Source organism: Myotis davidii, unplaced genomic scaffold, assembly GCF_000327345.1.
Source record: "Myotis davidii unplaced genomic scaffold, ASM32734v1 scaffold370, whole genome shotgun sequence".
Taxonomy (NCBI): Eukaryota; Metazoa; Chordata; class Mammalia; order Chiroptera; family Vespertilionidae; genus Myotis; species Myotis davidii.
In genome coordinates, this window is record NW_006288615.1 from 8,935,640 (window position 1) to 8,949,220 (window position 13,581).

The 13,581-nt window shown below is 40.5% G+C and overlaps 1 protein-coding gene across 1 annotated transcript in view; it reads left to right on the top strand.

The window, feature by feature from the left end:
• Positions 1-13,581, top strand: part of NCKAP1 (NCK associated protein 1) — a 109,657-nt gene that overhangs the window by 11,415 nt on the left and 84,661 nt on the right. Inside the window, exons 3-6 of the mRNA XM_006760546.2 lie at positions 11,206-11,298; positions 11,499-11,555; positions 12,298-12,440; positions 12,524-12,614. Coding sequence (XP_006760609.1) covers positions 11,206-11,298; positions 11,499-11,555; positions 12,298-12,440; positions 12,524-12,614 — 384 coding nt within the window. The remainder of the gene's footprint in view (positions 1-11,205; positions 11,299-11,498; positions 11,556-12,297; positions 12,441-12,523; positions 12,615-13,581) is intronic.

A 13,581-nucleotide genomic window follows, 5' to 3' on the forward strand; every position in this document is an offset into this window, starting at 1 on the left:
AATGGAGGTATGGAGTGGAAATTGTTTTCCATTGATGCCACTTCACCTTGTCTTCAGATTTCCCAAGAAAAACAGATGTTCAAAAAGGCCAGTAAGAAGCCAAGGTAGTTTAAGTATAAACTTTATTCCTGTTTACAGGCCTGCCAATGGAGAAACTCAACATGAGCCACCATTCTGTCAACATGTAATCATGTAACAAAAATAATCCTTGGGTGCTCTCGGTTCTAGGCCCTACTTAAACTTCCTGTCTTATTCACCATCCTTACCACTCTTAGAAGCTCTGATCTTTGTTTTTGTAGTCTTTCTCATACTATTGTGTATTTTTTTGTTTTGTTTTTAACCTGTTTTTTGTTGATGTGGAAATTAATCATCGTAGTTTTTCACCATCTTTGAACCTTGCACCTAGAAGTTAGTTGTGTTATCAGCTTCTAAAACTGGTTATTTATTTAAAAAAAAAGTTACCTGTATATCTACATGTACAGTCATCACTAGACTACATGCGTATGTAGGGGCAGAGGCAGAGTTTTATTCATAGTTTTACCCCCAGCTCTTCCATAGTGTCTAACAATATAATAAGTTGGGATATTTGTTGGCTAAATGAATGATATATTAATGTTTCATTTATCTAGAGGTTGCCTTTTATATCACTTGCATCTTTGAATCACACCTAAGAACTAGAAATTTTTCCAAGAAAAATGAAAGTACATGTCCACAAGAAGACAAGTTTATAGCGGTATTCATTATGTATGATAGTTTAAAACTGGAAGCAATTCAAATGCCCATCAACTGATGAATAAATAAACAAAATATGATATATGCATGTAACAAAATACTACTTAACAGTTCACAGGAACAAACTACTGATACATGTTACAACATTGATGAACTCCAAAAACATTAGGCTAATTGAAGGAAGCCAGGTTAAAAAAACTATACATTGTATGATTCCACATTATTTTATTTATTTAAAAATATTTTTTAATAGATTTTTTAGAGAGAAAGGAAGGGAGAGAGAGAGAAACATCAATTGGCTGCCTTCTGTATGCTCCCTAACAGGGATGGAGCCTGCAGCTCGGCATGTGCCCTCACCAAGAATCAAACCAGCAACCTTTCAGTACATGGGACTACACCCAACCAACTGAGCCACACTGGCCAGGGCATTTTATTTCTTTTTATAGGATACTAGAGGCCCGGTGCATGAAATTCGTGCACTCGAGGGGGGTCCCTCAGCCCAGCCCTCTTGCAGTCTGGGAACCCCCTGGGTATGTCCAACTGACGGGGAGCAGGCCTAAGCCATCAGTTGGACATCATTAGCACTGCTGCGGAGGTGGGAGAGACTCCCGCCACCACCACTGCCTCTGCGCTCGCCAGCCATGAGCCCAGCTCAGGGCTTCTGGCTGAGCGGTGCTCCCCTTGAGGGAGCGTACTGACCACCAGGGGGCAGCTCCTGCATTGAGTGTGGTCAGTGTGCATCATAGTGACCGGTAGTCCCGCCGTTGTGTCGATTTGCATATTAGCCTTTTATTATATAGGACATGTTTAGAAAAAGAAAACTTACTGAGACAGCAGATCACTAGTTGCTTAGGGCTGGGGGTAAGGGCAGGATTAATTATAAATAGGAACATAGGAACTTTTTTGAGATAATGGAAATGTTCTAAAACTGGATAGGGTTGGTGGTTTTATAAATTACAAAGATTATTTAATTATTCATTTATGATGGATAAATTTTATGGTATGCAAACTGTACATCTGTAAAGCTGAAAAAACAAGTTATTTTTACAATCAGAAATGGTATTTTAGAAAAAAACAAACTTTATTTAGAAATAAGGTTTTTGGTTCTCACTGTGCTCAAGCTTATTGAGTTTACTATGGGGGTGATGATTGCACAACAAGTCAAATGCATTTTTAAGTGTGAACTACACCCTTAAAAATTATTAAAATGGTAGACTTTATGTTAATGTATATTTTGCCACAATAAAAAATGTACCTTGAAAATTAGTTATGAGGATTAAATTTAGTAACAAATCTTAAACAATCAGAAATGCTTATTTGCAGACTAGTGTTAAGACAACTTTTCCTAAAATGTATTATCCTTTGCTCAGAAAAATACATTTCTAAAATATTGACTGCCAGTAGAATCATTTGTACATGATAAAAGGAGAGTCCCATGGACCTTTTATAAAAGGATTAATCTTTGTGTTAATTTGGATTTTCAGGTAATCCTTGGAGATTTGCTTATACTTGACTAGAGGCCTGGTGCACAAAAATTTGCCCACTCCGGGGGAGGTGGGGGTCCCTCAGCCCGGTCTCTGCCCTTTCCCAGTCTGGGACACCTCAGGAGATAACGACCTGCTGGCTTAGGCCCGCTTCCGGGTGGCAGAGGGCAGACCCAATCCCTAGGTGCAGCCCCTGGTTGGGCTCAGAGCAGGGCTGACTGGGGAGTTGGGGCACCGCCCCCTCTCATGCACAGAGCAGGGCGGATCGGGAGGTTGCGATGCCACCCTCAGTCACGCTCAGGGTAGGGCCGATGGGGGGGTTGGGCCCCCGCCCCCTGTCACACTCAAGGCAGGGTCAATGGGCAGGTTGCGGCATCACCCCCTGTCATACACAGAGCAGGGTCAATGAGGGGGTTGGGGCGCTGCCCCCTGTCACTCACAGAGCAGGGCCCATCAGGGGGGTTGGGGCTCCATACCCTGTCACGCACAGAGCAGGGTCGGTCAGGGGGTTGGGAGCTCCCCCCTGTCACGCACAGAGCAGGGTCGATCAGGGGGTTGGGGAGCTCCCCCCTGTCACTCACAGAGTAGGGCCGATAGGGGAGTTGGGGCACCGCCCCCTGTCACACACAGAGCAGGGCGGATCAGGGGGTTGGGGCGCCGCACCCTGTCACACACACAGCTGCAGGGCGATCAGGGGGTTGGGGAGCTCCCCCCTATCAGGCACAGAAGAGGGCTGATCAGGGGGTTGGGGTGCCTTCCCCTGTCACGAACAAAGCAGGGCGGATAGGGAGGTTGTGGCCCCGCCCCCTGTCACACACAGAGCTGCAGGGCGATCAGGGGGTTTGGGCGCTGCCCCCTGTCATGCTGATCCCGGTGCCGGGAGGCCTCGTGGCTCCGCTGATCCCGGTGCTGGAGGCATATTACCCTTTTACTATATAGGGCTAGAGTCCTGGTGCACAGGTGGGGGCCGGCTGGTTTGCCCTGAAGTGTTTCCTGGATAGGGTGGGGGTCCTCACTGGGGTGCCTGGCCAGTCTGGGTGAGGGGCTGAGAGCTGTTTTCAGGCTGGGGGTGACTGAAGCTCCCAACCGCTCCTTTTTTCCTTTTTTTTTTTATTCTGGGCCAGCTTTAGCTTTGAGGCTTGGCTCCAGCTCTTAGGCCTCCGCGGCTGAAAGTAGGTTTCTGGCCTTTGCTTACAATGTTGCAATCCTGCTGGCTAAAGTCCGGCGGTATTTGTTACAGAGTTTCTTAAACTGCCCACTCAGAGGCCTGCAGCCGCAGGCGGGGAACGTTGGTTTCCTCCGTCACTGAGGCAAGCAAGCCTCATGTTAGTTTCAAGCTGCCTGGCTGCCGGCCGCCATCTTGGCTGACAGTTAATTTGCATATCTCGCTGATTAGCCAATGAAAAGCGTAGCGGTCGTACGCCAATTACCATGTTTCTCTTATATTAGTGTAGATAGATGAATATGTCATTCTTCGTAGATGTTTCTCATTTCTTTGTTTCATGCTTTTCTATCCTAGAAGAACAAAGTAAAATATTTTGCCCAACTTTGGGGATTTATTTAAGGGATTAAATCGCTACTTTGTGTTAGTATACATAAATTCATTTGAGACATGATTTGATACCTTTATTGCATTCATTTATAATTAGCAGTTCAAATAAGAAACTGACTCCTGAGTTTTATGTTGAGAAACTTGATCATTTATGTATTTATTCATTTACAATGCATCACTGTGTGCCAGTATTCTAGATGCTGGAACTACAGCAAGAAGTAATAGAAACCTCCTTGCCCCCATGGAATTTAAATTCAAGTTGGAATGTTGGACAACAAAAAGCTAAAATGAATAAATATTTTTATTTGGAGAGAAGTGGAAGGAGAAATAGAAAGCAGGATAAGGAGTCAGAGAGTAATGACTGTGGAAATTATTTTAGATAAGAGTACTCCTAGATAAGAGTGCTTAACAATGGCTTCTCTGAAGAGAAGTGAAGTGAAGAAGCACTGCTATGTGAAGAAGTAGAGAAAAACATCTCAGACATGAGAAAGAGCAAGTGCAAAGGTTCTGGGGTGGGTCCACGCTTGGTGAATTTGATGAAAACTGAAGGAAGACCACTGTGGAGTGAGGCTGTAGGATCATGAAAGGAGATTAGAGGTCTTAGAGATAGGCCAGAGTTCTCTTTAGATTTTTTTCTAGTAAGGACTGTGTGTTTTATTGTGAGTATGATGGAAGACCATTGGAGTTAAAAAAAACCCACAATACTTTTATTTTGAAATATTTGACCAAGAAAATTTGCAAAAATAGTAAAGAGTTGCCATATTATCTTTACCCAGTGTTAACATCTTACATAACTGTCCCTGGAATTATTTTTTGAGGGTAGTATATTGCTTTAAAATGCCCACTGTCTTGCTGCCATGTAGAGAAGACTGAAGAGGCAAGAACAGAAGTACAGAGACCAGTTAGGAGGCTTCTGTAGTAGTCCCAGTGAGAGTTGTTGGCTAGGGTGGACAGTTCCTTTAAAGAGGTCTCTTATTTTAAAAAGTCTGGTTTAGAATATCATACTAAGAAAATTGAACAAACATTTCCCTGAAACCAAGCTCTGTACTTGGTTGTTTTTAAAAAAGGAGCAAACAACTAGAATAATTTAGATCAGGAAAGTAATTTATTATGCATAACCAGTTTTGATAATGAAAGAAAGTAATTAAAATGGATGAATAAAGAGCTACAGCTAAACTTTTTTGTGTTGAAAATCAGTGAGTTAGCTCTGGTAGGCAGTAATTCCTCATTGTAATTTGCCAGTACTTTATCTTTGAAACAATGAAAACCAGTAAACACTAAATTTCAATCAATCTTTTAGATACTTATTTTGGTGTGGAAAATGTTTCTTAATTGTGCAAAGATTAATTACCAAGATTTTTTCATATAACGATATGATCTTAATTTGCAGTCTTCATGGCTAATGTTTATCCTGTTTAAGTTTTTACACATCTTTCTTGAATGTTAATAATATTGATCCATACTTAGAAATTTTAAGGAAAGCATTGTACACATATACATTGCTAATATACTTAATCTGTGTATTCATGATATGCTTTTAGAGTGAATGGAATAAATTCCTCTAAAAATTTTGCTTTTCTAATATTCTGTTCTGTAACATCAAACAATTTATTACTGATCTCCATTCTTAAACCATTTCCTGCTTTTTTTTTTTCTTTATCCTCACTGGAGGATATTTTTCCATTGATTTTTTTTTTTTTTTGAGAGAGTGGAGGAGAGAAACATTGATGTGAGAGACACATCGATTGGTTGCCTCCTGTTCGCACCCTGACCGGGGCCAGGGATAGAGCCTGCAACTGAGGTGTGTGCCCTTGACCAAGAATCGAACCTGAGACCCTTTGGTCTGAGGGCCGATGCTCTAATCACTAAGCCAAACTGGCCAGGGCTCCTGCTTTTTCCTATCTAATAAAAGAGAAACATGGTAATTAGCGTACGACTGCTACCCTTCCTATTGGCTAATCAGGGCGATATGCAAATTAACTGCCGGCCAAGATGGCGGCCAGCAGCCAGGCAGCTGAAACTAACATGAGGCTTGGTTGCTTCAGTGACGGAAGACTCCAACGTTCCCCGCCTGCCTTGCCGGCCTCTGAGCCTGCAGTTTGACATTGTAACAAATATAGAAGCTAAACAAAACCCCAGAAACCTGCTTTCAGCAAGTCGGGATCTCAGAGCTAGAGTTAATCATTGTTTCGATTATAGAACCAAAACAAACCAGATACCTGCTTTCAGGAGCGGAGGCCTAAGAGCTGGAGTCTCAGAGCTAAAGCTGGCCCAGAATAAAAAAAAAAAAGAAAAGGAGTGGTTGGGAGCTTCTGTCACCCGCCAGACTGAAAACAGCCCTCAGCCCCTCAGCCAGACTGGCCAGGCACCCCAGTGGGGACCCCCCCCCTGATCCAGGACACCCTTCAGGGCAAACCAGCCGGCCCCCACACGTGCACCAGGCCTCTATCCTATATAGTAAAAGGGTAATATGCCTCCCAGCACTGGGATCAGCGGAGCTGTGAGGCCTCCCAGCACTGGGATCAGCGTGACGGGGCAGCGCCCAAACCCCCTGATCGCCCTGTGGCTCTGTGTGACAGGGGGTGGGGCCACAACCTCCCTATTGGCCCTGCTCTGTTCGTGACACGGGAAGGTGCCCCAAATCCCTGATCGGCCCTGCTCTGTGCCTGATAGCGGGGAGCTCCCCAACCCCCTGATCGCCCTGCGGCTCTGTGTGTGACAAGGTGCAGCTCCCCAACCCCCTGATCGGCCCTGCTCTGTACGTGACAGGGGGAGCTCCCCAACCCCCTGATGGGCCCTGCTCTGTGCGTGACAGGGGGGAGCTCCCCAACCCCCTGATCGACCCAGCTCTGTGCATGACGGTACGGAGCCCCAACCCCCCTGATGGGCCCTGCTCTGTGAGTGACAGGGGGCAGCGCCCCAACCCCCTCATTGGCCTTGCTCTGTGCCTGACGGGGTGGTGCCGCACCCTGCCCATTGACCCTGCCTTGAGTGTGTCAGGGGGCGGTGCCCCAACCCCCCAATCGGCCCTACCCTAAGTGTGACTGAGGGTGGCATCGCAACCTCCTGATCCGCCCTGCTCTGTGCATGACGGGGTGGCGCCCCAACCCCCCAATCGGCCCTGCTCTGAGCCTGACCAGGGGCTGCACCTAGGGATTGGGCCTGCCCTCTGCCATCGGGGAGCGGGCCTAAGCCAGCAGGTCGTTATCTCCCGAGGGTTCCCAGACTGCGAGAGGCACAGGCCAGGCTGAGGGACTCCCCCTTTCCCCGAGTGCACAAATTTTTGTGCATCGGTCCTCTAGTATTTACTATAAAACAATGAGATGATGAATTAAGTAAACCTTGTTCTGGATGTTAAAGTTAAGTACTGTTTTGTAGTTTTTCTCCTTCACTTTGAGAACTAAAATGTAGCTTTTTATTTTTTGCAATTGAAGCAGTTAAAGATACCTTTTCCTTTGTTGTTACTGTTGAGTTCTTTCATGCAAAGCTTTATGAAATTTATTTTCATTATATAGGGAAGATACTTGTAACATAGAGATGTTGAGAAGATTATGTGAGATACTTCCAGAATATTTGGAACAATGCCTGGCAAAGAGTGCATACTTAACTAATATCAGCTCTTATTAGAATAGTATGAGTAGTATTGGGATTATTTAAAATAACTTTATTTTTCCCCGACTGGCGTGGCTCAATGGTTGAGCATCTTGACCTATGAACCAGGAGGTTACAGTTCAGTTTTTGGTCAGGGCACAGGCCTGGTTTGTGGGCTCAATCCCCACTGGGGGCCTGCAAAAGGCAGCCAATCAATGATTTTCATCATTGGTGTTCTATTTCTGCCCCCCTTCCTCTCTGAAATCAATAAAAATATTAAAAAATAAAGTAACTTTATTTTTGCTTATTTTTAAGTGATTTGTGAGCCCTATTTGATATTTACCTAATATTTAATGTTCAATTTCTGGGTGCCAGGCATTGTTAGATGTCCTCATGTAGATTATCTTGGCTAACTGTACACATCATTTTCCATTTTGATGATGAGGGTATTAGGCTCTGAATGGTTAAGTCATTTAGCTACAGTGGCATAATAGGAGGTAGGCTTTCTAGCATCACCTACCAAAACATGTCATCTGACAGTGACATGTAAAAGTCTTCTAAATAAAAGTTATCACTCAACGGATTGATACTAATATTGGCCATTTTTTATTTGCAGAGCTTTAAGATAGGGGTTATGGAGATTAAAAATCGAAGTTGGTACACTGTCTTACATGTTGAAGATAGCTGGAATATAAGGCAGAAAGTGATACTATTAGAAATTATACACATTAAGAGGAAGGGGATGTTATTTACATTCAGGGAAGGAGTTCAATCAGGGTTGTTTTCTTGAAAATGTGTTTAACATTTTAAGTGTTTTAGGAGTAGTGGGATTTGGATATATATATATAACTGGTGGAATTAGGATACCTTAGTAGAGGAAACAGTAAAGAAAACATGAGATACGTACAGAAAATAGTCAATAGTTTTGGATACAGTGTATAGCATGTGAGTGGGTATAGGAGAACTTTAAATCGGAAAGGTAAATTAGGGCCAAAATGTGTAGGGCCTTGAAAACTTGACTTTTTTGAATTCAGACATGTATTAGTTTACATGTATTAGTTTACATGTATTAGTTTAGTAAATTATTTAGCCACTATAGAGGCCAGTTACATATGGTTTTGGGGGAAATAAAGTTGAATGAGAAATTTAGACCATAATGATGTTTGATTAACAAGGGAGGTGCTGGGCATGTAGAATGTGGAAAGAATACTTTTTTTTTAGGTATAAGGAGATGAAATTTCCAATCCTGGCCCTGTAATTAAGTAGTTATAAAACCCTGGGAAGGTTCTTTTAACTTCTGGGGGCAGTAAGGTCTGAGTATGTAAAATGAAGGTTTGTATAAAACAGCGGTTCTCAACTGGTGGGTCGCAACCCCTTTGGCGGTCGAACGACCCTTTCACAGGGATTGCCTAAGACCATCCTGCATATTAGATATTTACATTACGATTCATAACAGTAACAAAATTACAGTTATGAAGTAGCAACGAAAATAATTTTATGATTGGGGTCACAACGTGAGGAACTGTTTTAAAGGGCCAGAAGGTTGAAAACCACTGGTATAAAAGATCATTAAGGCGCATAATAAGTATATGGGAACTGTGTCATTTGTGTCCAAACTAGAATTGAAATGGGAAGGAGGCACTATTAATAATTAAGCTCAGTAGCAACTAAATTATACTTTCGCTTCTTACCCATTTGTTATGAGTCTACTTTCATCTGTTATATTTTCAAAACTCAAATTTAAAATTCTGAAAAGGAGGAAAAAGGACTATGACATCAATCATAAATGTTTAATGTTGTTGAACAAGGTAAAGGTAGTGTAATCGAATGAAATAGAATCACATTAAAGTATTTTTGATGTTGTGAATGGTAATGATTAAAAATGTACGTGTAAACATAGAATTATTTTGAAAAAGATATATTGTTCAAAATAAACTTTTCATAGGTAAAGCTAAAAATAGTACTTATCACTATAAACATTCTAGAGGCCCTGTACATTGATTTGTGCACATTGAAAGGAAATTAATTAGAAGAAATATTTTAAAGGCCAGGGAGGGACTGTGGGAAGTTGGCTCCAGGGCGTGTCTGGCCCTTCTCTCCCAGTCCCTATTGGGGTTATCAGAACCGGGGAGGGACCGTGAGAGGGTCCAGGGCATGTCCGGCCCTCTCGCCCAGTCCCGATTAGCCGGATCCCAGAGGCAAGGTAACCTACCAGTCAGAGTGTCTTCCCCCTGGTGGTCAGTGCACGTCATAGTGACTGGTTGAACCGTCCGGCACTTAGCATATTAGGCTTTTATTATATAGGATATTTTCCTTTGACATTTGGGGGATGAAATGAAAGGCATGTTTTCCAGACAAAATTATTTCTTTAAATAGCTTTAGGGACTGCAGTATTTAAGGTAGTTAACTATTACAGTTGGGTCTACCAGACTGCTGTGCTTGTTTTAAATAGTCTTACAGTTTTTTAAATCTTTTCTTGATGTTATGCTCACTGTTTTGAATATTTTTGCTTATATAATGGTTTAATGCAATTATATATAGAGAGACCTCTTTTCCCAACTCTCTTGTGTAAGTATAACAAAGAACTGTACTTAAGAGGACCTCAGCATTGTGAGGGCTTTTGTAGCAAATTTGATATTGAACCATTTTCCCATGTTTTCTCGTTTAATTAGTGATTCTCAGACATTTAATGTGCAAGTGCATTCATATCACCTGGACTTCTTGTTAAAAGGCAGAGTCTGATTTAGTAGGTCTGAGGTTGGCCAGAAATACTGCTTTTCTAACCAGTGCCTGATTGATGTGGATGCTGCTGTTCTGTAGACTACACTCAGTATCAATGTTCTAAGTGTTTTATTGGAATTCTGGCAGTCTTATGATATAGGGCAGTGATGGCGAACCTTTTGAGCTCGGCGTGTCAGCATTTTGAAAAACCCTAACTGAACTCTGGTGCCGTGTCACATATAGAAATTTTTTGATACTTGCAACCATAGTAAAACAAAGACATATTTTTGACATTTATTTTATATATTTAAGTGCCATTTAACAAAGAAAAATCAACTGAAAAAATGAGTTTGCGTATCACCTCTGACACGCGTGTCATAGGTTCGCTATCACTGATGTAGGTCATTAAATATGGTTGGATTTTTTTCCAGAAATTATATCAATAGTTGTTTTAAAAAGAAAACTTAGGACATGTAAATTTAATAATACAATTGATTGAAATAATAATTGTCTTTTGTAGTCACATTTACCTCTCTCATATGTTTACCAGTGTCTTAACTCTAGTTTTGCTTCTTTCTCATTTCTTTTTTGTTGTGATGTTTTGCTTTTGTTTAATGTATTATTGTGTTTTGTGGATCTGGTCAGGGAACCTTTACTGTATTTTATGTTTGTATCTACATTTTATTTTGCATGCGTAACGTGGCTTTGCCTGGATGTTCTTTTTGGTAAGTCACAAATTTATAACGTTGTTTTTTGTAGTGTAAGTTATAATGTTTTTCACCTTCTTTTCTTCTTCTTCTAGTAATGTGATCATGCTCATGAGTTGTTTTTAGTTTTTTAAAAAGTTTATTTGAAAATTATTTTTTCCTAATATTTTCCAACTTAGTAGTTCAGTTTGGTACTAATCTGCTTTGGTTTGTTTTATAGCCTCACACTGTCAGTTGCTGATCACTATAAGCAGTTGCTGTCTCAAGTATTTTGGCTTTTTAAAAAAACCTTAATCATCTAGAAATACTGTTCTAAAAGCTTGTGTTTTCATATAGCAATTATAAAAGAAGATAGTTTGTAGTAAAGTTAAATATTTTTGTTCTCAGTGAACAGTACATTTTGATTTTGTGTTTACAGCAACAGCTTGCACAGCTACAGAAAGAAAAATCAGAGATTCTGAAAAATCTGGCATTATATTACTTCACATTTGTAGATGTTATGGAATTTAAGGTATGTATTTTAGTACATAAAATTTAACATTTCTGAGGTTGATTTGATATTTGTTAACTTTGCAAATTGTTTTGTCATTTGTAGATAATAAAATTAGAATTCTTGTTGAACTAAATTCTAAAATACATTTTATTTGTGTGTGTTTTCTGAATTTAATATTAAAAATATAGGTAAAGATTAAAATAAACTTTTATTTTCAGGACCATGTTTGTGAATTGCTCAATACTATTGATGTTTGCCAGGTCTTCTTTGATATTGTAAGTATTATTTTCAGAAAAATTCCCAATTCTCTCTATTTCTAGCAGAACTAAGGGGACCTAATGCTTTTTTTTAGAGAACATTTATGACGTGTATATTAAGTTTTAGCATTGTTAATTTGGATTTTTTGCATTGTTTTTCAAGGTAAAGAGTTAAGATGCATTCTCTTTTTACCTTGTTTATTTGATTGTCACTGAATATAAGTCTTGTGCATATTGGATAGTAGTTGTTAATTTTAGTATTTTATTTTAGTAGGTCCAATTAAGCAAAGTTAAATGGATATTATTTTTCTCTGTAAAAGGCATACTTGATAGAATCTTTCTCAGTGAGATGGTTTATAAATATAGGAAGTCAAAGGGAAAAATGTCTCCATTGATTTAGTGGCGAATTTTTTCATTTACTTAATACTCTTTTTTTTTTTTGCTTAGTGAGACTGGTTCCATTGTTTTATATTATTTTGGTATTGGTTATCCTTTTAAACTGTTACTAGTTTGAATAGGGTGATAATGAACTCTTTTTCATCCATAAAATTGTGTCACAAACACAAAACTCTATTTGTAACTCCCAAATTTTACATGTCTTTGGTGAAATGAATTAGAATTTCAGAAATGGGAATAAAATACATAACTATAGAAAACTATTAGCTTTCAGTAGCTGCCATGAAGATTGCTGTGTGTGTGTATGTGTGTTTAAAAGTTTGTAAAATAGGAAGGAGTTAAACTTGATGTTTTTTTTTTCCAGACTGTAAACTTTGATTTAACAAAGAACTACTTAGATTTGATCATAACCTATACAACACTAATGATACTGCTCTCTCGAATTGAAGAAAGGAAGGCAATCATTGGATTGTACAACTACGCTCATGAAATGACCCATGGGGCAAGGTAGATCTGCATCATAAAAATCTTTGTGAAATTCTCAATTTCATGGTTTACAGCTCAGTGAAATTTGATGTGTCTATTTTAAGTGACAGAGAATATCCACGCCTTGGTCAGATGATTGTGGATTATGAAAACCCTTTAAAGAAGATGATGGAAGAATTTGTACCCCATAGTAAGGTAAGAGCTGGTTTTTAGATGGCCTTTAATTGGCATGTGATATAGGTTAAATGTGGATAGTTAGATAAAGTGATGAACTTTTAGGAAAAACCTATAATGAGATATGAATAATAGCCATGCATGTTTTATTTAATTGATAAAATTTCAGGAAAAATTATAATAAGATATGAATAATAGCTATGCATAATTTTATCTAATTGTGAACCAGAGAACTAGTTAGATTTTGAATAGTATATAGAAACTCAGGAATATATTGATCCATTATATTTTTAGACTTTATATAGGCTGTAGAGGTAGTGAAGTGTAGTATTTGAGAATGTCTCCTATCATACCAGACTGCCTGGATGCTAATCCAACTCTGCCAATTACTAACTGCAATATTGGGCAAGTTACTTAACCAACTTTACTATACATCAGTTTTCTTATCTGTAAAATGGAGTAATAATAGTACCTACTTCATATGATTATAATGAGGATTAAATTAGTTGCTTCACTAAAAGCATTTATATATATAGTACTTGATAAATTTTAGCTATCCTATATAATAAAAGCCTCATATGCAAATCTACCGAACAGTGGTACCACTGGTGGAACAACCGGTCGCTATGACGTGCACTGACCACCAGGGGGCAGACGCTCAATGTAGGAGCTACCTGCAGGCCCAGGCCAGAGGGAGGTGACCAGCGGTGGTGGCAGGAGGCGGGGGCCAGCCGGGAGTAGGTGGCAGCAGGGGTTGGTGCTGGCCAGTGAGCGGGCGGCGTCAGGCCGGCCAAGGCGGGTGCCAGCAGGGGCCCCTGATTGCCCCTACTGGTCATCCCACAGATTGGCCCGCACCCTGGGGGGACTGGGCCCAAGCTGGCAGTCAGACATCCCTCTGGCAGCCCGGCAGCCCTCGGGGGATGTCCACTTGCCAGCGGGGAGCAGGCCTAAGCTGCAATCGGATATCCTTAGTGCTGCTGAGGGGGCG